Consider the following 26,302-nt stretch of genomic DNA (forward strand, 5'->3'; position numbering starts at 1 on the left):
AGTCTGGAGTAATAGTTAACAGGTAAAGACTTGCTTTGCACACACAGCCAACCCAGATTCATTCTCTGTATCCCAGGTGGTCTTCAGAGCGGATGCCAAGAGTGATCCCTGAATGCAGAGTAAACCCTGAGCACCACCAGGTACGGTCAAAAACTAAACAAGGGGGCCTGGAGAAATAGCACAGCGGCGTTTGCCTTGCAAGCAGCCGATCCAGGACCAAAGGTGGTTGGTTCGAATCCCGGTGTCCCATATGGTCCCCCGTGCCTGCCAGGAGCTATTTCTGAGCAGATAGCCAGGAGTAACCCCTGAGCACCGCCAGGTGTGACCCAAAAACCAAATAAATAAATAAATAAATAAACAAACAAACAAACAAACAAGGGGCTGAAGCAGTGGTGCAGTGGTAGGATGTTTGCCTATAAAGCGGCTGAGCTAAGATGGATGGCAGTTTAATCCCCTGGTGTCCCATATGGTCCCCCAAACCAGGAGCAATTTCTGAGCGCATAGACAGGAGTAACCCCTGAGCATCACTGGGTGTGGCCCAAACCCCCCCCCCCCCAAAAAAAAGACTAAACAAAAAAACCAAACGAGCCAAGTGATGAAGAGAGGGCTCTAGTATTATACAGGTCATTACTGGTTGCCAGATCTGGGATCATAATCTAGTTTCTCTTTCTGCAGCTCTAGTTTTTGTTTACAGTTGGATTCATTGATGTTTAAAATACTACTTTCTAGTTCTTTATATGTTTATCATTTAAAATATCTTTATCATTTAAAAAAAGTGTTCAACTCATGCTCCAGTCATAAAAAGAGAGATGGAGGGGATTCCCTTTCTTTTCAGGAGCCCTCATGTTCTCAGGCACTCAGCTGGCATATTGCATTGATGCAATCATCAGGTGAGGTGCCTGGCAGTGCTGCTAAAGAGACTGTTCCTGATAATATTTGATTTCCAACACAAGAATACTTTCCTAAGCACCAAAAGGATCAATAAAATATTCCAAATGAAATATTCTTTGTGTTTATATATCAAGATAGCTCTCCAAACATCAAAACATTTTCCTGAACAGGAAAATAAAAGGCACACTTTTTTTCTTGTCTTTGGGGAACAGTGGCAGTGCTCAGGGATTACTCCTGGATCTGCCCTCAGAAATTACTACTGGCAGGCTCAGGGGACCATATGCAAGGCAAACAAACACCCTACCTGTTGTGCTAGCTCCAGCCAAAAGGCGGATACCGCCCGGAGAGATAGCACAGCGGTGTTTGCCTTGCAAGCAGCCGATCCAGGACCTAAGGTGGTTGGTTCAAATCCCAGTGTCCCATATGGTCCCTGTGCCTGCCAGGAGCTATTTCTGAGCAGACAGCCAGGAGTAACCCATGAGCACCGCTGAGTGTGGCCCAAAAGGCGGATACCAAAAGAATCATAAATACACACACGCACACACACACACAAAAGGTTGATGATCAGTATCACTTCATGGAGCCCTATTTTTAAAAGAATTCCTAGAGCATTAGGGAAACAGAACATGGCTACCTATATACAACTGGCTTTCTGATTACTCTGAAAATCTAAATGACCTTGCAGAGGTTATGTACAATAAAGGAAACTATAACCTTTCTATCCAATCTAATCAATCAAATTAAAAGCAAACATTGTGCATATTTTAAGAATTAACATACTATTGAGCCTCACTATATAACAGCTATTAATTTTTCAGATGTACAAATGATTGATGCTATATTTTTTCTTTTCTTTCTTTTTTTTTTTTTTGGTTTTTGGTTTTTGGGTCACACCCAGCAGCGCTCAGGGGATACTCCTGCTCTACGCTCAGAAGTAGCTCCTCAGAGGCTTGGAGACCATATGGTATGCCAGGATTCGAACCAGTGTCCTTGCATGCAAAGCAAAGACCTTACCTCCATGCTATCTCTCCAGCCCCCTGATGCTGTATTTAAAAAAAAATCTTTTGATGCCATTTTTCTCCAAAATAAGCTAATTTTCTCAAATTGTTGTCTAGAAAATAAATTTTTTTACTGCCCATTTGGATTCAAATCTGGAAGGAATCATTTGTTCTATTATAGATGTGATATTATAGGACTTTGGTAAAGCTGATTCTAAACTCCATCCACTTTTTCATTTCTCATTACTTCAAAAAGCACGAAAATTACAACCTATGCTTAAAAAATGACTATCCCATCAGTAGTACAGATAAGATAATGGCTTATTCTCACCATGAAGGCTTGGAAACTGGGCCAGAAATTCTTCAATTGTCTTTGCTGTGCTGTTGAGATGTTTTTCAGAAGACAATTTAAAAATATTAAGACATTTCTCAAGTATGGTTATGAGTTCATCCTTTGCCAACATCCTAGAACAGAATTAGTGAATCAAAATGTAATATGACTAGAAAATAAAATTTTAGTTGCTACCAACTTCATTTTGCATATTACTTTTATTTATTTGAAAATGAGACTTAATTCATTTTGAAAATATATTTAAAGAAATCCTTTAGCAATCTAGGTGTAAACATACTTTTTAAATCTAGTAGCAGGTACCTATTAGTGAATGCCATGCCACATAGCTACCAACTGTCCCCATCTTCTCCCAACTTTTTTTTTTTTTTTTTGAGTTATAGCCGGCAGCGCTCAGGGATTACTCCTGGCTCTACAACACTCAGAAATCGCATCTGGGGGCCGGAGAGATAGCATAGAGGTAAGGCGTTTGCCTTTCATGCAGGAGGTCATCGGTTCGAATCCTGGCGTCCCATATGGTCCCCCGGCCTACAAGGAGCAATTTCTGAGCATGGTGCTGGGTGAGTTTCTCTCTCTCTCTCTCTCTCACACACACACACACACTCACACTCGCTTCTGGCAGGCTCAGGGGACCATATGGGATGCCGAGATTCGAACCACCACCCAAAACACACACACACACACACACACACACACACACACACACACACACACACACAAAATCGCTTCTGGCAGGCTCAGGGAACCATATGGGATGCTGAGATTCGAACCACCATCCTTCTGCATGCAAGGCAAACGCCCTACCTCCATGCTATCTCTCCGGCCCCCAGTAACAACCTTTTAAAAAGAGATTGTCCTCAATGTTTATGACTTAAAAAATATATTCAGGGGCTAGTGAGGTGGCACTAGAGGTAAGGTCTGCCTTGCAAGCACTAGCCAAAGAAAGGACCGTGGTTTGATCCCTTGGCGTCTCATATGGTCCCCCCAAGCCAGGGGCAATTTCTGAGCACTTAGCCAGGAATAACCCCTAAGTATCAAATGGGTGTGGCCCCCCCCCCCCAAAAAAAAAGAAAAAAAAAGAAATATATTTAGGAAAGGGGTTCAGAAATAGTTCAATAGCATACTGCCTATATCCTTGGTACTGCCCTATATACCAAAGGTGATCTGGTAAGTACTGAGGTTTGATACCTGGAGCATGATCTTTATACTATAACCAAGTGTATACAAACACCACACCACATATGTGAAATCCAGCCATTACAACAACAAAAAGACGGGAGAGTGAAATGTATTCATCGAAGTGCTTACAATAAGGCTCAATTAAAAAAAGTCAAAGATCTGGGTTCATACTACAGATGTAGCCTGGTTTCAACACTACATTTGTACTGAAGATCCAGTTACTACACAGATCTCTTTAGGCCTTGGTTTCTTTGTGTCTGTAAAATGAACACAGGAATTCGCATATTTCATACAACCAAAACTTAAAAAAGAAGATGTGGGGCTGGAGCTACATAACAGTAGTAGGGCATTTGCCTTACATATGGCCAACCTGGATTCAATCCCCAATGTTCTCTAAGGTCCACAGAGCTGCCAGGAGTGATTCCTAAATGAGTACAGAGTAAAGAGTAATCTAAAAGGAAAACAAAGCAAAACAAAAAATATATGGGGCCAGAGATAGTACAGTGAGTAAAACACTGGCCACGAATAAGGGTAATGTGAGTTTGATCTTCAACATCCCATAAGCTCCCCCAAGCATGGTCAGAACTGACTTGTAGCGCAGAGTCAGTTTTAACTACTGAGCACCACCAGGTGTGGCCCCATAACAATAATAAGAACAACAAAAAGGAGAGAAGATGCAGGTACTAAAGAGAAAGAACAGGGGCTGGGCAGTGGCGCTAAAGGTAAGGTGCGCCTGCCTTGCCTGCGCTAGCCTTGGACGGACCGCGGTTCGATCCCCCGGTGTCCCATATGGTCCCCCAAGCTAGGAGCAACTTCTGAGCGCATAGCCAGGAGTAACTCCTGAGCGTTACCGGGTGTGGCCCAAAAACCAAAAAAAAAAAAAAGAGAAAGAACAGGTAGCAGGGCACTTGCTTTTTTTTTCAGTCTCTACCAACCCACATGGTCATCTGAGCCTTGCCAGGCATAAAATAATACCTGAATACAAAGTCAAGAGTACAAAAGGAGTAAGCCCTGGACATGGCTAGAGAGAGAAAGAGAAAGAAAATTCACCTGAAATTTTTCACGCTGTTTTATTAATAAAGTTATTAGTTATCATTCTCAACATATCTAAACATATATTAAATATATTTAATATACATGTATATCTAAACATACATATATATGTAAACCAAGGCTTATATATATAAGCCAAGAAATGTCTACTGAGAGGTACTGGAGCTATAGCACAGTGGATAGGTCATTTGCCTTGCACATGGCTGACCCAGGTCCCATCCCTGGTATCCCATATGGTCCCCTGAACCTGCTGGGAGTGATTTCTGAGCACAGAACCAGAACCGAAGTGCTTGCTGGGTGTGGCAAACAGAAAAACCGGAACAAAAATGTCCAGTGAGGATATAATACTTAGGTTAAATGAAATCTTGTTTGAAAGGACTTAAAGTATAAATATCATAATTATTTTTATAATATTACCATTTTAGTTATGTACAAATCTATATGGACTTTTTAAGTATTAATTCACTAAATTTAAAACAAACAATTCTGCTTGGTTTACAGAATAGCTAAAAATATTTCCTGACTTGTTCAAAGTCATAATAGAAACCTTTGTTAAAAATGAAGAACACACACACACACACACACACACACACACACACAAAACACATATTCTAGAATTATATCATGTTCTCAGAATCCTTATTTATCAGATATCATCCTTAAGATCAAATTCAATAACACAGATAAATCGAATTAGATCAATATAAGAAAATAGTGTCAGGACACATGCACACAAATTATTCCTAGCAAGCAGACCTGAGGACTACAATGATTGAAGGTTCTTCTAGTGGTCATGATAAAAAGTAGATAAATCCAAATGTACGACATCAAGCAGATGATGGCTACATATTTTACATTTTTAATTAAAATTTTGGAGGCCTGGAACAACAGCACAATGTGTAGGTATTTTCTTACACACTGCTTGATAAGGAGTTGATCACCAGGAATCCCAATAGTCCCAAGGAGCCTGCCAGGAGTAATTTCTGAATGTAAAGCCAGGACTGACCCGAGTGCCATTGGGTGTGGCCCCAAAATCAAAATAACATAAAAGTTTGAAGAAAACACAACAAGTTAGCTAAAAAAAAAAAAAAAAAAGACATAAAACTAAGTAGATTATGATTACTAAAAAGAGAAACTAACCACTTCAATTAAAACAAAACCAGTGGGTCCAGAGTGATAGCACAGCAGCAGGGTGTTTGCCTTGCACGCAGCTGACCCGGGACAAATACGGGTTTGGTTCACAGTATCCCATATGGTCCCCTGAGCCAGCCAGGAGCAATTTCTGAGCACAGAGCCAGGAGTAACCCTTGAGTGCCGCTGGGTGTGGCTCAAAAAGCGAAAAAATAAACAAACAAAACAAAAATATAAACCCAGTAAGTCACATAAGAAGTACAGAAACTTGCCGGGGCTAACAAAAATTAAACATTTCCCTGGTTAAAAAAAAAAAATATATATATATGTATATATATACATACATATATAATATACTATCTTTGAAAAAATTGGGGGGGGGTCAGGGTGACACCTGGCTCTGTGCTCAAATATTATTCCTGGCGAGCTTAGAGGACCACATGGGTGTCAGGGGGGTAAGACAAATGCCCTATGCATTATACTATCACTCTGGCCTCTAAAATAATCTTAAAATTTTGTTCATTTAAATTATTTAAATTATCATCATTATTAAATTTATTGTATATACTCAAGTTTAAGCCGACCTCTCTTAATTTTACCCTAAAAACTGGGAAAACTTAGTGACTCAAGTATAAGTCAAGGTGAAAAAATGCAGCCGCCACTGTTAAATTTCAAAAATAAAAATATATAACCAAAACAATTACAATAATTGTTAATCAGTCAGTAGGTTAAATGGTTTTCAATACTTATTTATTGCTAAGGAAAAACAGAAAACTAGCAACAAGAGCTTTAAAACTTTAAATAAAGTGCAGAAAATTGTAGCGTAACAGGTAATCAAGCTAAATCACAAAGGTTGAAATCCTTCACAACTGGGTTCCTCTTCAATATCATCTTTATTTCCAAACCGACCTTCAACTGTATCTAATGTGAGAGTATTAGCATAGATATTGTCATAATCACTGAGCTGTTGGTCTCATACAAAGCACAGAATATTGTGGGTTAAATTATTCAGTGGCATCCAGTTCAGTTCAGCCGACTACCTCTTCAGCGTAACTGTGGCTTGTGGACTGAGCTGAAGTACCGTTCCCCTCTAGCAGATGGCAGAAGATGACTGGAGGTTACATGCATTTGATTTGGTGCACATGCATGACCCAAGTATAAGCTGAGTTCTGGTTTTTCGAAACAAATTTTGTGCCAGAAAAACTCAGCTTATACTCGAGTATATACGGTAAATTATGCAGTGGCACCCAAATCTGCCGTGAATTATATGGTGTTGGGGATCAAACCACTGCCTTCCATAGGCCCATTCCTTGTGCCCTATTCCTTTGGCCTCAAAGTGAAAAAATCTTATCTTCTTCTATATTCAATAATGCAACAATTATTCAAATTGCAATCTTTATCTGAAAATGAAAGGCAAGTAACATAACAAAGAAAACTAAACCTATGCATTTAATGCTTTATTACAGTTGAAAAACCTGACTTTCCTGTACCCATACTCCATGGCCACTGCTATGCAAAGAGCCCAACTCCATAACTTCATGACTTATCTCTAGAGGTTCCAAGACAATGAAAATTCCAGACATACTAGTTTGGGGGCTACAAACACTCTTCCTGGTCTTCCTGGAGTGGGGGAGGACAATCTTCCCCACCCCCAGCCCTGTACCTAGTATCAGAAGCCCCAGTAGCCACACCTACATTTCAGTCACAGAGGAAAACAACTGCCCAGCTTTCCAGCTTATGGATTTATCTCAGAAGAGATAGGTATAAGTCTAGTTAAGTCAAGCCAAGCCAAGCTGCTAAAATTTTTTATTTTGTTTTGGGGTCACAGGGGCAATCCTCAAGGCTGACTCCTGGCTCTGCACTCAGGGATCACTCCTGGAGGCTCAGGGGACTCTAAGGAATTCCAAGGATCAAACCTGGGTGGCAAGTGTATGCAAAGCACCCTGTTTGTTCTGGCTCCTAAGCTACCGAACTACTGAAATTTATCAGTCCAACTCTATAGATCCTGGCATTCACAATACTCCAAATTCTCAAAATTCCACACTGACAGTCCAGTAGAAGATACCAAATTAAACAGGAAAGTAGACAGAAGTCAACTAAACTCACTAAACAAAAACAATGAACACAGATGGCTCAATTAGCAACAAATAGCGTAGTAAACCATAAGACATTGATTTTAGCACTGAGGGCTTTCAAGTCAAAGAAACTCAAGAGAGAAATGAGTCAGAGGGAGAGGGAAAAACAAGGAATAATCTCATTCACTTGTGAGATTAGAAAAATAAATAGTAATAATAATAATAACCATTTGTAATAATATTCAGAGATAATAGAGATGAGGGCCAGGAAGCTTGCCACAAAGAGCAGTGAATGTAGTTAGGGTAGAGAATGGTGTACTATGACAATGGTAGTTGGAACTGATCACAGTGGACAAGCACTAGGTTCTAAAAGGGGATAAAATGATATGCATGGTATCACATCATTAACAATAGTGCAAACCATAGTGTCAAAGAGAGAGAGAGAGAGAGAGAGAGAGAGAGAGAGAGAGAGAGAGAGAGAGAGAGAGAGAAAGAGAAGTAAAACGCTTGCCCCAGAGGTAGGTGGTGTGGGGGAGGGAAACTGTAAACACTGGTGGTGGGAAATGTGCATTGGTGAAGGGTAGTGTGTACTGTATAACTAAAACTCAAGCATGAACAATTTTGTATCCACAGTGCTTAATAAAGTAAATACAAAAACAAAAACAAAAACAAAAAGAGACCCGAAGAGGCCTGAGCCTCATGAGGGCAGACAACCGTATTATACATCATAATCCCCAATGCTTTTCAAAACATATATCCACGTACCTAATTCTTATCTAAGTACAGCAGATGTACAGAAGCAAATGTAGCAGTAGAGCATTCTGACCAGACAGTATCATGCTTACAAGCCCTGTCTGCTTGTTATCTCCCAGTCCCTGCCTTCCCAGAGGCCCAAGGGGCCACCTGATCTCATTCCAAGCACTGGGCAGAGCTGATCTTTTTGCTTTTCTCGGTTCAGGCCCAAATTGTGTAACAGTACCAGGTCTGGTTCACAGACAGTCGAGTAGAAGATACCAAATTAGATGGGAAAGTAGCACAGAAGCCAACTAAGAGCAATAAACAAAAATAGCAACACAGAAGACTAGATTAGCAACAAATATCTTAGTAAATCCTCAGAAAATGATTTTAATGACCCTAATGTAAAGAGTTATCTTCAAAAATTTCCTTTTACTGAAGTATTTTTCAATAGTTCCATTAGCCATTCTGTTTTAACAAGCAATATAAAGTAAATTATTTCATGCTTACTAAGGGGTGGGCAAACTTGGGGGCTGGTGGAGGGGAAGGTCACACTGGTTGTGGGACTGGTGTTGAAACACTGAATGCTTGAAACAACTGTATTATGAATGATTTCAGAAACCATGGTTTTAAAATTTTTGGTAAAAACATTAACCAGATTAATCTCTTCAAGGCGTGTCTCCTGAGGCGTGTGTTTTCTGTTGGAGTTGTGGATTGTGGACATTTGGGGACTTCTCCTGGCATCCCCTGACGGCTTGCCTCGGCTGAGGCGAGTCTCCTGAGGCGTGTGTTTTCTGTTGGAGTTGTGGATTGTGGACATTTGGGGACTTCTCCTGGCATCCCCTGACGGCTTGCCTCGGCTGAGGCGTGTCTCCTGAGGCGTGTGTTTTCTGTTGGAGTTGTGGATTGTGGACATTTGGGGACTTCTCCTGGCATCCCCTGACCCAGCAAAACTAAGTTTCAGGTTTGAAGGATGTATACACGGCTTCACAGATAAACAACAGCTCAAAATCTTTGCAGACTCAAAACCAGCCTTAAAAGAAAAACTGAAAGATCTACTCTAAAAACAAGACAGAACAAAAAACACACCAAACTTCTACACAAAGATGGCAATAAATCCCATGACAATTATTTCTCTCAATGTCAATGGACTAAATGCACCAGTTAAGAGGCACAGAGTGGCGAAATGGATCAAAAAACTGAAGCCAACCTTCTGCTGTCTACAAGAAACACACCTGAATAGTCAGAATAAACATAGACTCAAAATCAAAGGCTGGAGGAAAATCATTCAAGCAAACAACACCCTTAAAAAAGCGGGGGTGGCCATACTAATATCAGATGACTCAAACTTTATACTCAGAAAAGTTGTAAGGGACAAAGATGGATATTATGTACTAATCAAGGGATTTGTACAGCAAGAAGAAATCACTCTCCTAAACATATACGCACCGAATGAGGGTCCAGCAAAGTATTTAATACAATTGTTGACAAATCTGAAGAAGGATATCAATAATAACACAATAATTGTGGGAGACCTCAACACAGGCTTGTCAACACTTGATAGGTCAACCAAATGGAAACCCAACAAAAATATACTAGACCTGCAAAGAGAAATGGATGAAAGAGGCCTAGTAGATATATATAGGGCACTCTATCCTCAGAAACCTGGATACACATTCTTTTCCAATGTACATGGATCATTCTCCAGGATAGATCACGTGCTGGCACATAAAACATACCTCCATAAAATAAAAAAGATAGACATTTTGCAGGCTGCCTTTGCTGACCACAAGGCTCTGAAGTTAGATGTGAACTGCAAAGGGACACAGAAGAAAAAATTTAACACCTGGAAGTTAAACAGCCTCATACTCAATAACCAGTGGGTCCGAGATGAAATCAAGGAGGAAATCAAAAGGTTCCTAGAAACAAATGACAATAAAGACACAAACTATCAGAACTTATGGGACACAGCAAAAGCAGTACTGAGAGGAAAATTTATAGCTTTGCAAGCACACATCAGGAAGGAAGAAGGAGCTTACCTGAGTAGCTTAATGACACAGCTAATAGAACTAGAAAGTGCTCAACAAAAGGACCCAAAAATAGGGAGACAGAAGGAAATAACAAAGCTGAGAGCAGAAATCAACGAAGTGGAAACCCAAAAAACAATCCGAAAGATCAACGAAAGCAGAAGTTGGTTCTTTGAAAAAATAAACAAGATTGATAGACCATTGGCAAAACTCACAAAGCAAAAGAAAGAGAGAAACTTGATAACGCGTATTCGAAATGAAAAGGGGGAGATCACTACAGAAACTGCAGAGATTCAAAGGGTATTCAGAGAATACTTTGAGAAACTCTATGCCACTAAATATGAGAACCTGGAAGAAATGGATAAATTTCTGAACTCATATAACCTTCCACGGTTGAATAAAGAAGAGGTAGCATATCTAAACACCCCCATCACTATTGAGGAAATTAAAACTGTAATCAAAAATTTACCCAAAAACAAAAGCCCAGGCCCTGATGGATTCACGAATGAATTCTTTCAGACCTTTCAAGAGGAACTACTACCAATTCTGGCCAGGCTCTTTTATGAAATCGAAAAAACAGGAATACTTCCAAATAGCTTTTATGAAGCCAACATCACCTTAATACCAAAACCTGATAGAGATGCTGCCAAAAAAGAAAATTACAGACCAATATCCCTGATAAACACAGATGCAAAGATCCTCAACAAAATCCTGGCGAACAGGATCCAGTGCCTCATCAAGAAGATCATTCACTTTGATCAAGTAGGTTTCATCCCAGGAATGCAAGGATGGTTTAACATCCGTAAATCTATCAATATAATACACAACATAAACAACAACAAAAATAAAAATCACATGGTCATATCAATAGATGCAGAAAAAGCATTTGATAAGGTTCAACACCCATTCTTGATGAAAACTCTCAGCAAGATAGGAATAAAAGGAACCTTTCTCAATATAGTCAAAGCCATCTACCAGAAGCCAGTGGCAAATATTATCCTCAATGGAGAAAAACTAAAATCCTTTCCTCTAAATTCTGGTACAAGACAAGGCTGTCCTCTCTCACCACTCCTATTCAACATAGCACTGGAAGTACTTGCTATAGCGATTAGGCAAGAAAAAGATATCAAGGGAATCCAGATAGGAAAGGAAGAAGTCAAGCTCTCACTGTTTGCAGATGACATGATACTCTACTTAGAAAACCCTAAAGACTCTACCAAAAAGCTTCTAGAAATAATAGATTTGTATAGCAAAGTGGCAGGATACAAAATTAACACACAAAAATCAATGGCCTTTTTATACACTAATAATGATAGGGAAGAAATGGACATTAAGAGAACAATCCCATTCACATTAGTTCCACACAAATTCAAATATCTTGGAGTCAACCTGACTAAAGATGTGAAGGATCTATACAAAGAAAACTACAAAACACTGCTCCAAGAAATAAGAGAGGACACGCGGAAATGGAAACACATACCATGCTCATGGATTGGCAGGATCAACATCATTAAAATGGCAATACTTCCAAAAGCATTGTACAGATTTAACGCGATTCCTCTAAAGATATCCATGACATTTTTCAAAGAAGTGGATCAAATACTTCTGAAATTCATCTGGAACAACAAACAACCTCGAATAGCTAAAGCACTCCTTGGGAAAAGGAATATGGGAGGCATTACTTTCCCCAATTTTAAGTTGTATTACAAAGCAACAGTTATAAAAACAGCACGGTATTGGAATAAAAACAGACCCTCAGATCAGTGGAATAGGCTTGAGTACTCAGAGAAGGTTCCTCAGACATATAACCACCTTGTTTTTGATAAAGGAGCAAGAAATCCTAAATGGAGCAGGGAAAGCCTATTCAACAAGTGGTGTTGGCACAACTGGTTAGCCACTTGCAAAAAAGCGAACTCAGACCCACAGCTAACACCATGTACAAAGGTAAAATCCAAATGGATTAAAGACCTTGATATCAGAACTGAAACTATAAGGTATATAGAACAACATGTAGGTGAAACACTCCAGGACATTGAGACTAAAGGCATCTTTAAGGAGGAGACGGCACTTTCCAAGCAAGTGGAAGCAGAGATAAACAGATGGGACTATATTAAGCTGAAAAGCTTCTGCATCTCAAAGGAAATAGTGCCCAGAATACAAAGGCCACCCACTGAGTGGGAGAAATTATTCACCCAATACACATCAGATAAAGGGCTAATATCCAAAATTTACAAGGTACTGACAGAACTATACAAGAAAAAAACAACTAACCCCATCAAAAAATGGGGAGAAGAAATGAACAGACACTTTGAAAAAGAAGAAAGGCAAATGGCCAAAAGGCACATGAAAAGATGTTCAACATCACTAATCGTCTGGGAGATGGAAATCAAAACTACTATGAGGTACCACCTCACGCCACTGAGATTGGCACACATCACAAAAAAGGAAAACAAGCAGTGCTGGCGGGGATGTGGAGAGAAAGAAACTCTTTTTCACTGCTGGTGGGAATGCCGTCTAGTACAACCTTTATGGAAAGCGATATGGAGATTCCTTCACAAACTGGAAATTGAGCTTCCATATGATCCAGCTATACCACTCCTAGGAATATACCCAAGAAACACAAAAATACAATACAAAAATCCCTTCCTTACTCCTATATTCATTGCAGCGCTATTTACAATAGCCAGACTCTGGAAACAACCAAGATGCCCTTCAACAGATGAGTGGCTGAAGAAACTGTGGTACATATACACAATGGAATACTATGCAGCCATCAGGAGAGATGAAGTCATGAAATTTTCCAATACATGGATGTACATGGAATCTATTATGCTGAGTGAAGTAAGTCAGAGGGAGAGAGAAAGACGCAGAATGGTTTCACTCATCTATGGGCTTTAAGAAAAATGAAGGACATTTTTAACAGTATCTCAGAGACAAGAGAGATGAGGGCTGGTAGGTGCAGCTCAGGACATGCAGCTCATCACATAGAGTGATGAGTGCAGTTGCAGAGATGACTACACTGAAAACTATCATAAAATGTGAATGAGGGAAGTAGAAAGCCTGTCTCGAGTACAGGTGTAGGGGGGTAGGGAGGAGGGAGATCTGGGAAATTGGTGGTGGGAATGTTGCACCGGTGAAGGGGGGTGCTCTTTACATGACTGTAATCATACAACTATAATCATGTTTGTAAGCACGGTGTTTAAATAAAGATAAAAAAATAAATAAAGAAAGAAAAAAAATAGGAAAAAAAAAAAAAGAAAAATGAAAGACATTCTTGCAATAATAATTTTCAGACACAAAAGAGAAAAGAGCTGGAAGTTCCAGCTCACCTCAGGAAGCTCACCACAAAGAGTGATGAGTTTAGTTAGAGAAATAACTACATTAAAAAAAAACAAAAACAAAAAAAAAACACATTAACCAACACCGAAAAAAAAAAAACTTTGGCTTCCTATGATGAGATAGAGTTACACTGTAAAGAGAGGTAAATCAAAATCAAATGATAGAACAATCTGTGACACCTGACCTTTAATCATAGTCACATATATCAGCAATGACAGAATCCAAGGAATCACTTTATTGAATAGTGAGGAAGGGCAAAGAATGAGGAAATATTGGTGAATATCTAACTCACATTAAGACTTTCTTCTTGGGGCCAGAGCAATGGTGCAGCAGTAGGGCGTTTGCCTTACTGACCCACAGTTCAATCCCCGGGCGTCCCATATGGTCCTCAACCCAGGAACAATTTCTGAGTGTATAGCCAGGAGTAACCCTTGAGCGTCACTGGGTGTGGCCGCCCCCAAAAATAAAAAAAGACTTCTTTCTCAGGCTAGAAGCCTATCTATTTGCAACTTAAATAAATAAACGAATATTGAGAATGGTGAAGCCAACCCTATTCATTTTTCCATTATATGAAAAAAAATGTCATGGGGTTAGAGAAATTGTACAGGCAGTAAATTACATTACCACAAATGGTATTGTTGATTACAGCAGCTTTGATGAAATGCAAGACACACAGTTTAAAAAAAGGGCAAACAAAACAAATAGTAGAGGAAAGGAACTGAAGACAGTGTGATGACATTCTCAAATTCTGGTAGATTTCATGCTGGGGTTTCTTTTGGGGCAGAGGGCACCACACCTGAACAAGCTGAATGCTTATTCCTGAGTTCTGCACTCAGAAATTACTCTTAGAGCCAGAATAGTAGTACAGCAATAGGGTATTTGCCCTGCAAGCAACTGACCTGAGAGAGATGAGGGCTTGATCCCCAGCATCCCATATGGCTTCCCCCAACCTAGGAGTGATTTCTGAGCACAGAGCCAGGAGTAACCCCTGAGCGCCCCTGAATGTAGCCAAAAAGAGAAAAGAAAAGAAATTACTCCTGGCAGGCTTGGGAACCATATGGGATGCTAGGGACCAAACATGGATCAGCTGCCTACAAGGCAAACACCCTACCAGCTGTGCTATTGTTCCAGCTCTCCTTATGCTGCCCTTTTTTTTTTTTTTTTTAAAGTTTTTGGGCCACACTCGTTTGATGCTCAGGGGTTACTCCTGGCTAAGCACTCAGAAATTGCCCCTGGCTTGGGGGGACCATATGGGACGCCGGGGGGGATTGAACCGAGGTCCTTCCTTGGCTAGCGCTTGCAAGGCAGACACCTTACCTCTTGCGCCACCTCACCGGCCCCTTATGCTGCCTTCTTTAAGAAAAAAAATGACACTACAAGAATGTCAGAATTCAAACTTTGAAATTCACCATAGCAAATTAAGGAGGAAAAAACAAACAAAAAATCCCCCACAATTTAGCCTAGGGTTCATTAATGCTCAAAGTGGTTCTCTTTAACCAATTTAAGTGATTTTGTCAGTACCTGGTAAATAACTCAAAAAAGACTGTTAATATTTAATGCATCAAAAGTCTTCCCTTGGGGCCAGAGCAGTTGTGCAAGTGGTAAGGCATCTGCCTTGTACACGCTAGCCTAGGACGGACCTCGGTTTGATCCCCTGGTGTCCCACATGGGCCCCCAAGCCAGGAGCAATTTCTGAGCACATACCCAGGAGTAACCCCTGAGTGTCACCGGGTGTGGCTGATAAACCAAAAGTCCTCCCTCCCTCCCTTCCTTCTTATTGTTCTCAGGGTTTACTCCTGGCTTTGCACTCAGAAATCACTCGTGACAGGCTCAGGGGACCATATAGGATGCTGGGGATCGAACCCTACCAACTGTGCTATCACTCTGGCCCCTATTAAAACTCTTTAAAAGTTGTCATAAATTGGGCCTGGAGAGATAACACAGCGGCATTTGCCTTGCAAGCAGCCGATCCAGGACCAAAGGTGATTGGTTCGAATCCCGGTGTCCCACATGGTCCCTCGTGCCTGCCAGGAGCTATTTCTGAGCAGACAGCCAGGAGTAACCCTGAGCACTGCCGGGTGTGACCCAAAAACCAAAAAAAAAAAAAAGTTGTCATAAATTAAAATGTTTCCTTAGCTGAGAAAGACAATTATTTAGCAATCATTAAAAACAAATCTGGAGGACAATGAGAGAGTGTTCTACTTCATCATGCAGAAAGCCAGCAATTTCTGGTTAAGAACTGGTTACATAAACATCTGAATGAGAACAGGCTGTAAAAAGAAAGTGGTCAATCCATAGCTAACACAAAGATCTTCTGACCAAGTTCTAAGTTCTCAACATTACCACTATAAAGACAACATAGCACTTTATTGTAAGTGCAAAAGATGCCAATTTGGCTTAACTCTGAAGCTTTATTATTTCATCTTAAGTTCATTCTGTAGGCCTTAGCCCTTTGCACCACAAATCTTACCCTTCGCAGAAATTGCCTATTTGTCCACTTTAACCTTTCAGAGGATCAAAATTTACTGTAGATATGGTCAGTTCATTATCACATCAATGGCTCCATATATTAGTCACTAAATTTTTTGGGGTGGACACATAAGCTAATGGTTATGCAGTGATCAGAGAACCATTTCTACAAAATCTGTTCTTCCAATGGTTTGTATAAGGGGAGCAACTAGAAATCAAGGTTCCCGTTATGGAATATCATGTTCTTTTCAGTTTGTCAAAGTAAGTCTATTTCATTCTATCATATAGTTAGAAATAACTTGAGGGGCCGGAGAGATAGCACAGTGGTAGGATGTTTGCCTTGCACGAAGCCGATCCAGGACCGGTGGTGGTTTGATTGCTGGCATCCCATATGGCCAGGAGCAATTTCTGAGTGCAGAGCCAGGAGCAACCTCTGAGCATCGCCGAGTGTGTCCCTCCTCCCCCAAAAAAGGGGGCCCGAATGATAGCCCAGCAGTAACGCATTTGCCTTGCATGCAGCTGACCCAGGACGGACCTGGGTTCTATCTCTAGTGTCCCATATGTATGGTCCCCCAGCCAGATTTTTGAGCGCATAGCCAGTCACCCCCAAAAAACAAACAAGAAATGACTTGAGCATGATTAGAATATAGTCATATTTTAACTGATAGATCTTACTACCCTAAGTTATAAGAAAAAGTGTTGATAATACATGTCAGAACCAATTTTATTTAAGGGGAGAGATATGGGCAACAGTTGGCATGCTCTAGGCTTGTTTACTCCTGGCTCTGTCCTCAGGGATCACTTTTGGCAGTGGTCAGAGCTGATTCTTATACACAGTAAAGCCTAAAATTCCATTAACCTAAAAACAGACTATCTTTTGTTTTAAAATGAGGGTGTTTTTTTTTGGGGGGAGGGTCACACCTGGCAGTGCTCAGGGGACCATCTGGGACGCCGGGATTGAACCACCGTCATTCTGCAGCAAGGCAAATGCCCTACCTCCATGCTATCTCTCTGGCTCCCGTTTTAAAATGAGTTTTAACAACTCTCATTGATTGTCTGATTTTACTAGAAACACACATGTAATTCTGTATTGTTTTTGTTTTGAGGGGCCACACCTAACTTACTCCTTGCGGGGCTCAGGGGACTATATGGGCTGTTGAGAATCAAACCTGGGTCAGCCAAGTGAAAGAAAAACTGCCTACCACTGTATGATCACTCCAGTCCCACCTACAGTTAACTCTTGAGAACTGGAAACCCACAGCTATCTCTAGAAATATTATTCAAATTCAGGAGTGGCAATCTCTGCTCTGAAAAAAATATTTAATAGTTTATTCTCATACAACTTTTGCATGGATACATCTAGATCAACAATTGTTATGTTACAGCTACTTAGGAACCATCTAATAGACTCTGGAATTGTGCCATCTTTATAATACAACTTAATATATCTTTTAGCCCAAAGGTGCATTATTTAGATACAAATCTCTAATTTCTTTAAACTTTGAACATTTAAACATGTTTATTTCAAGATGAAAAGTATTTTTTCAAGAGAAATAGTTCAATATTCAAACTGAGAAAATTAGTAGATTATGTTTTTAATAGTATCTTATTTTTCCAAAGTAACATTGAGGGATCATTTTAAGCTTATTTTATTTTATGACTTGGCTTGTTTCAAGACAGGTGACACGAATGTCTTATTTTCTAAGTTCAGATAATTCCTGCTAGGAACACCTGGAACAGATCAACAAAGCAGAAAACCAAGTATGAAACCCCCATTTCCTTCTTCTGTTTTTATGGCTAGAATCTAGCCCATCCTTGCAGTAGCTGATTAGTACTGTAGTTCTGTACTTTTTAATATTCCTATGTTTCTTAGCAAAATTACTGAAATGCTACTTATAATTCAGAACAGCCAAATTCAGGTTGTATCTTAGCAAAGAATAGTGAACCAACTGCCTGAGTTGAATAAAAAGCAAGTCTCAGATATACCACCTGAAACATAAACACAAAGCAACTGACATTTTAGAAAATAAAGCACAGTTTTCCTTTTTTTTGTTTTTGTTTTTGGGCCACACCCGGCATTGCTCAGGGGTTACTCCTGGCTGTCTGCTCAGAAATAGCTCCTGGCAGGCACGGGGGACCATATGGGACACCAGGATTCGAACCAACCACTTTTGGTCCTGGATCAGCTGCTTGCAAGGCAAACGCCGCTGGTGCTACCTCTCCAGGCCCCTAAAGCACAGTTTTCAATGGCAACTAGTTTCAAGGGGGAACTATTTTTCCAGATAGCACGAAATTTGTTTTCTACCTTAGCCTCACCTGCTCAGTTATACTACCATTTGTATTATTAATTCACTGAAGTTAAAGTGTTTTCAATGTGCATTTTCCTCCGACTGTGTCCATTTATTCATTTCTTGTGGATCCAAGAAAAAACATGATTAAATAACCAGCTCTTAGTGTCTTCAGAGTTTTTTCATATAAAAAAGAAGAAGAAAGTAGGAGGAGGAGGAGGAAGAAGAAGAAGAAGAAGAAGAAGAAGAAGAAGAAGAAGGAGGAGGAGGAGGAGGAGGAGGAGGAGGAGGAGGAGGAGGAGGAAGAGGAGGAGGAGGAGGAGGAGGAAGAAGAGGAGGAGGAAGAAGAGGAAGAGGAGGAGAAGGAGAAGAAGGGAGGAGGAGGAGGAGGAAGAAGAAGAAAAAGAAGAAGAAGAAGAAGAAGAAGAAGAAGAAGAAGAAGAAGAAGAAGAAGAAGAAGAAGAAGAAGAAGAAGAAGAAGAAGAAGAAGAAGAAGAAGAAGAAGAAGAAGAAGAAGAAGAAGAAGAAAAGAAGCAGCAGCAGCAGCAGCAGCAGCAGCAGCAGCAGCAGCTGAAGAGATAGCACAGCGGTAAGGCATTTGCCTTGCACGTAACTGACCCAAGGCAAACCCAGGTTCTATTCCTAGCATCCCTGATGGTCCCTCAGGCCTGCCAGTAGCGATTTCTGAGCACAGAGCCAGGAGTACCGTATTTGCCGGCGTATAAGACGACCCTTCAACCCATGAAAAACTTCCTAAAAGTCTTAAAAGTAAGTTATTTCTTAAAAGTAAGAGGGGTGCGGATCACTCGCCCCTGAAGCTTGAACAAGTTTCAGCATGCCGTATAACAGCATATGACTCCTGACTTTTAGGAAGTTTTTCATGGGTTGAAGAGTCGTCTTATACGCAGTCAAATATGGTAACTCCTGAGTATTGCTGGGTGTGACCTGAAAAAAAAAAAGAATATTTTCATATAAGCTCTTACATCAGCTGAGAAAATTTTAAAATATTCAGGCAGAATTTTAGCTCAAATTGAATTCTCCTTGTCTCAAGATATAAGCAATTGTTATTTTTTTGTTTGTTTGTTTTGGGCCAAACCCGTTTGATGCTCAGGGGTTACTCTTGGCTAAGTGCTCAGAAACTGCCCCTGACTTGGGGGACCATATGGGACGCCAGGGGATCAAACCGTGGTCCTTCCTTGGCTAGCGCTTGCAAGGCAGACACCTTCCCTCTAGCGCCACCTCTCTGGCCCCAGCAATTGCTATTTTTAATAGAAGACTAAAAATTTACCGTATACCTATGAAGTTGAGCCAAGCAATATAAAAGGCAACTTTGATAATAATACCAAAATAGTTTATTCCTGTAATATTAAATAACTTACAAATTATCTGAAGCTAACGTAGAGTGTCAGCCCAACTAGGATAAAACAAAGCAATTACCTAACTGAGGTTGCGCTTCACCAAGGTCAACAATGACCCTCTTCAAGGATGAAATCCATCCCTCCATAATGCACTATAAATAATCATTTTTACTAAAATATATCAAAGTCATGATTAGTTCCCTTCCTGTAACTAATTTCCCTATGATATACAACTGGTGAAATTAAAATTCTCTATACCTAATTAAAATGCTCTTCCCATCATTACATTTTACATAGATGGTAGAGTATTACTATAGTCATGTGGTGCTAGTAGACACCAGGGCAACACTGGTTGCTGCTGATAAAACCATCAGGAGACAGGGATGGGACTCAGTGCCTCTGTGTGCATACCAACTATACACTCTGCCCACTGAATCATCTCTGTGGACCATATTTGAAACTTAATATTCAGAATTCCTGAGGAAGGTGTTACTTTGAGCAGGTTTAAAGCAAACTAAAAAGAAAAAATTAAAACAAAACTTACCTTAGCAGCTGTAAGGCTGAACTATATTCTTCTGAATCCCATATGTTTTTTTCTAAACACATGCAGTACAGTTCTCTGATCTGTAAATAAACAGTATATTCATAATACTATGAGTGATGCACTATTTGCACATCACTAGTTTGGCAAGTAATTAAAACAAAAATAAACTAATGCTATTAAAACAAACATTTCTTTTAGATGACAAGAAATTTAGCATATGTTACATGGGTTAGGCTTCATAAGAACTATTTACAAAAAGTAAAATAAGACCACTAGGATTGGTTGTTATTACTGTCACTTGGTAATATAAAAATGGTAACAAATGCTGTGATTATTAAAAATAAGGGTCATGGACAGTAACAGCCTCATAGTATCATTCCCATATCTATTTTCTGAATCTTTAAGAATGAAAAGTTAGGATTAATTGTCCACTCTACACATGGCTCACAGACTGAATGGCATGACACAAATGACAAAAGCATAATTTGGTATGGTGACATATTACTTCATTTTTATTTCTTGGTGTAATGCAAGTTTAACCATTAGCATACTCAAAAATTTTCCTATTTCCTTTAACTACAGTGGAGAAGAAGCTATCAGTAAAAAGACAAAGTATTAAATTAATAATGTCTTGGGCCTGGAGAGATAGCACAGCGGCATTTGCCTTGCAAGCAGCTGATCCAGGACCAAAGGTGGTTGGTTCAAATCCCGATGTCCCATATGGTCCCCTGTGCCTGCCAGGAGCTATTTCTGAGCAGACAGCCAGGAGTGACCCCTGAGCACTGCCGGTGTGGCCCAAAAACCAAAAAAAAAAAAAATGTCTTAGTGCAAATACATTGTAGGAGAAGCAATACCACCGGATTCTTTCAATACTACTGGTTCTTTCAAATTGTGACCATCAGAGCAACAAATATGGCTTCAATTACAAAGAATGTGTGTAACTGAAATGGATTTAGGTTGTGGTGCTGCTACAATTTGGATCAATTTCAAATTCTGATAACTGAATGTTAAAAAAATTCAAGTAAGAAACTATTAATACTCACATTTCATAGATTCTAAATAAGGAAGTTTTGTTTACCTGTCGACCCAATGGGTATTTGGGAAGAGAGGAGGTGAACTCATGTAGACATCTTAAAACCAGGAAGTAATTTGTATGATAAAAGTGCAGGTTTTCTAATAATAACTGTGTTTCCTCCTTTAAAACAAAACACAAAATATAATACAAATACATAAGCCAGTAAATAAATACGATAATAAAATTCACATATAATTTATGAAAAACTGAAAATTCTGAATTATAAATTAGTGTTGTTATAATGTAGCTAACACATATAGGGTAGAAGTTGGCCATTTATAATTTAGTATCAAGTCTGCTAATATTTCCCACATCAAAATTAATAATAGAAATTAATTTTCTCCTCTCTACAGCATTAACAGAGTACCTTAGCAACTCAGAATACAAGTGTGCAAAAGAACACTTGTTGGATATATATAATAATGCCAGTTACCTAATATGTATTACCTTAAAGGAAGGTCCATTATTAATATTCTAACTTACAAAGATAATGTCCTTGTAAAGATAATGGAACTCTCCAAAGTTTTTATTTTATTTTATTTTTTTTATGGGCCACACCCGGTGACACTCAGGGGTTACTCCTGGCTATGTGCTCAGAAGTCACTCCTGGCTATGCGCTCAGAAGTCGTTCTTGGCTTGGGGGACCATATGGGACGCCGGGGGATCGAACTGTGGTCCGTCCTAGGCTAGTGTTGGCAAGGCAGACACCTTACCTCTAGTGCCACCTCACCAGCCCCAGTTTTTTGTTTTTGTTTTTGTTTTTTTTTACTTTTACACCACACCTGGTGATGCTCCAGCTCTGCACTCAACAGGCACTCCTGGCAGGCTCAGGGGACCATATGGGATGCAGGAGAATGAACCCAAGTTGGCAAAATACAAGGCAAACATCCTACCCGCTGTACTATTGCTCTAGCCCCTAATGCCAGTTTTCTTAAAAGTTACTAAGGTCCTGTTAATATGTCTTTACTCAAAATAGTACCTGAGATATATTTTAATGGAAAGAGAAAAGCTTGTATAAGAAATATCACAAATACAAGCCAGGGGCGATTTCTGAGCGCTTAGCCAGGAGTAACCCCTGAGCATCATACGCAGGGGTCTCAAACTCAATTTGCCTGGGGGCCGCAGGAGGCAAAGTGGGGGTGAGGCAGGGCCGCATAAGGGATTTCGCTTACCGAATATTCACAATAAAAAAACCGCATTAGTAAGGAAAAAAAAATCGCAAAAATTTGCATTAAACATTTGCATACCCCAAACGGAACTGCTCGGGGTATGCGAATGTTTAATGCGATTTTTACTGCGATTATTCGATAAGCGAATAATCGCGAATACTGCAATATTTGAAGGCCGGCCACGGGCCACAAAATGTTGTACGGAGGGCCACAAACAGCCCGCAGGCCGTGAGTTTGAGATCTCTGATCAAACGGGTGTGCCCCCCCCCAAAAAAAAAGAAATATCACAAATGACTCAAACTCCTGTTGGTTTTTTTTTTGGGGGGGGGAGTTAGGGTGGGAGAGGAGGTTTACATTGGTTTTATTCACTTTCACACTTAAAAAAAGTGGAAATATGGGTCTGGAACGAAAGTACAGCAGTAGGGTGTTTGCCTTGTACACTGCCAACCCCAGGTGGACCCAGGTTCAATTACCACTTTCCCATATGGTTCCCCAGGCCTGCCAAGAGCAATTTCTGAGCACAGATCCAGGAGTAACCCCTGAGTAACACTGGGTGTGACCCCCCCTACCCAAGAAAAGTAGAAAAAAGAGTCTGGAAAGATAGCATGGAGGTAGGGCATTTGCCTTGCGTGCAAAAGGATGGTGGTTCGAATCCTGGCATCCCAAATGATTCCCTGAGCCTGCCAGGAGCGATTTCAGAGTGTAGAGCCAGGAGTAACCCCTGAGTGCTGCCGGGTGTGACCCAAAAAAACAAAATAAAAAGGAAATGTGTAAATAAATCAAAGGCTAATACACTTTATAATTTAAAATCTAACAAGTAGGATATGCAAAATAGTATCTTAAGAAGCCTACAGAATGACCACAGATCAATTTGGAATGTATTATGATTTCTAGAATATTCTCAAAGAATTAACACTTTTGGTAGGGTGGGGGGATACACCCAGCTGTGCTCCATACTTATTCCTGGTTCTGTGCTCAGGGGTTACTTCTGGCTTTGCACTCAAGAAATTACTAGACATGGAGCTGGAGATAGCACAGTGGTAGGGCATTTGCCTAGCATGCGGTCGACCCTGGACGGACCCAAGTTCAATTCCTAACATCGAATATGGTTAGCTGAGTCTGCCAGGAGTGATTTCTGAGTGCAGAGCCAGGAGTAACTCCTCAAAACTGCCGCTGGTATGTCCCAAAAAACAAAACAAAACAAAACAAAAAAACAAAGAAAAAGAAATTACTCAACAGGCACAGGGGACCATATGGGATGATGAGGATTGAACCTGGTGCAAGACAAATGCCCTACCCTCTGTGCTATCACTCTGGGCCCCTAATGTATCTATTCTTACAAGATATAGTTAATGAGCACACAACCATTTCTACTGTTTTCTTAGTTTTCCCCATCCCAAGATTAAAATTTAAGGATTTCCCTAAAAGTTTACAAAGATCATGAAAATGATTATTAAACCCAACTATATATAGAGCAATATCAATTCTACCTTAGAAATAATATTTGATTAAAGTTAGTCACAGTATATTTTTTAGAGTTTATAAAATCGAAACTATTACTATTTAGAACTATAAGGAACAAACATGTTCCTTCAAGGAACAAAAAATGATTTTATTCAAAATCAGAAAATAGTATTAGCAGCAAAACTCATGTTTAACTCGAATCTCTTATCAATTTTATTAGGATTTCCCAACAACTTTTCCCTACAAAAAGGAAAATAATTGTGGCAGTGTTTCTAAAAGTTTAACAGTAAATAACTTATAAAATGAAATGAAGGTTTTCAATAGAATGCTATGCCAGTCAAACTCTGGTTCTGATAAAGAACATTCCCAAGATAAAGTGCATAATAAAACAGAAGTACAGAAAGCCTGTAAGTCAGGGGGAAAAACACACTACAATGGTATATGTGGGGACTCTCTCAACATGATACATCCCAGGGAGAAATAGGCAATGGAGGCAGAAACGATATGGAGCCAGTGTCTATACTACTATCTTTGCTTCTGAATTATTTACCATGTTCAAACATTATTTATTCAAAGAAGAAAAAATATCCGTGATAGTCTATGTTGTAGGCCTACCTCATAATTTTCTGAGCTTATTATTTCTTTTTCTGAAATTATCAATACATAATTATACTTTATTAAAATCAACTCAATATTTATTTAGAATGGGTCTCTAAGCTGCTTGGTTTCTATGTATTTTAATCTATAAGAGGAACATGAAAATGACACTGCAGATTCCAAACTGCTATATGGAAAGTTGAGAAATAAGTGTTTTCAAAACAGAGAGGGCACAGGAGAAATCCATTGTAATTAATATTTTTTCCTTGATTTCAAAAAAGAAGTCTTCCTTCAGAACCAGTCTTTGTGTGTCATCTTTTTTGTTGTTGTTGTTTATGGGCCATACCCGGCAGCGCTCAGGGGTTACTCCTGGCTCTGTGCTCAGAAATCTGTCCCGGCAGGTTCAGGGGACCATATGGGATGCTGAGAATTAAATTCAGGTCTGTCCTGGGTCAGCTGCGTGCAAGGCAAATGCCCCACCCCTGTGCTATCTCTCCAGTCTCTGTGTCATCTTTTAAGAGTCATGTTCTTACAATTCTTGTTTTTTCGTTTTTTTTCTTTGTTTTTTGGTTCACACCGGTAGCACTTAGGGGGTTCCTCCTAGCAGACTCAGGGGACCATATGGGATGCCGGGATTCAAACCTTCTGCATGCAAGGCAAACGCCCTATCTCTATGCTATTCCTCCGGCCCCATGTTCTTACAATTCTTAAGATCTCATACATCACTACACAGTGTGTAAGGACGTAAAGATGTTTTATAAAATTAATTTAGTATATGCTATGTGCATACTCTTTTTCATAAGAGAAAAAATATTCATGTTCCTACCTTCAAAAATCTCTCATTGGTCAATAGTGACACTTGCTTTTCTGAAGTCTGCATTTCCACGTGCCTAAAAATTTTGACCATTCCATACACAAAAAGAGAAAATTAAACATTTTAAATGTTTGAATGGTATAAAAAAGAGCAGCCTAAATTAGATTGGTTGCCACATTCTTTTCATATCAAACATTATTCAAATGACAATCATGATTCATTTAATTTTTAATTATTTCTATTAGCTGTACTTCATAATCCAGGAGACTTTTCTTAAGCAAAAGCCGAAAGTCCCAGAACTTTTTCTATAAAAAACTAACATTACATAATGTCTCCTTTTTATTTATTTCTAAATAATTTCTTGATTTAAGCACCATGGTTACAAACATGTTTGTAGTTGGGTTTCAGTCATAAAAAGTACATCACTTTCACCAATGCAACCTTCCCACCACAACAGCCCCCATCTCCCCCCTACCGCCCCCTGCCAAACTCCAAGACTGGCTTTCTATTTCTCTCACTCACTACCATTGTCATGACAGTTGTTACTATGGTTATTTTTCTAACTGCACCTCACAAGTCTTTGTGGTAAGTTTTATATCGTGGGTGGGTTCTTCCAACCCTCATCTCTGTTGTCTCTGGTTATTACTAACATACTGTATTTTTTCTTAAATTCCACAGATGAATGAGATTATTCTGTGTCTATCTCTCTCCCTCTCACTTATTTCATACTCAGCATAACAGTTTCCA

At 39.7% G+C, this 26,302-nt stretch overlaps 1 protein-coding gene across 2 annotated transcripts in view; it reads right to left on the minus strand.

Annotated features, from left to right (window-relative positions):
* The window catches only part of ORC3 (origin recognition complex subunit 3), a 66,244-nt gene that overhangs the window by 13,012 nt on the left and 26,930 nt on the right, over window positions 1–26,302 (minus strand). For both annotated transcript variants that reach the window (XM_049772208.1, XM_049772206.1), the window contains exons 11-14: window positions 25,568–25,631; window positions 21,515–21,631; window positions 20,437–20,516; window positions 2,221–2,354 (exon numbers count right to left, since the gene is read on the minus strand). In XM_049772208.1, coding sequence (XP_049628165.1) covers window positions 2,221–2,354; window positions 20,437–20,516; window positions 21,515–21,631; window positions 25,568–25,631 — 395 coding nt within the window. The remainder of the gene's footprint in view (window positions 1–2,220; window positions 2,355–20,436; window positions 20,517–21,514; window positions 21,632–25,567; window positions 25,632–26,302) is intronic.

Source organism: Suncus etruscus, chromosome 4, assembly GCF_024139225.1.
Source record: "Suncus etruscus isolate mSunEtr1 chromosome 4, mSunEtr1.pri.cur, whole genome shotgun sequence".
In the NCBI taxonomy this organism is placed as follows: Eukaryota; Metazoa; Chordata; class Mammalia; order Eulipotyphla; family Soricidae; genus Suncus; species Suncus etruscus.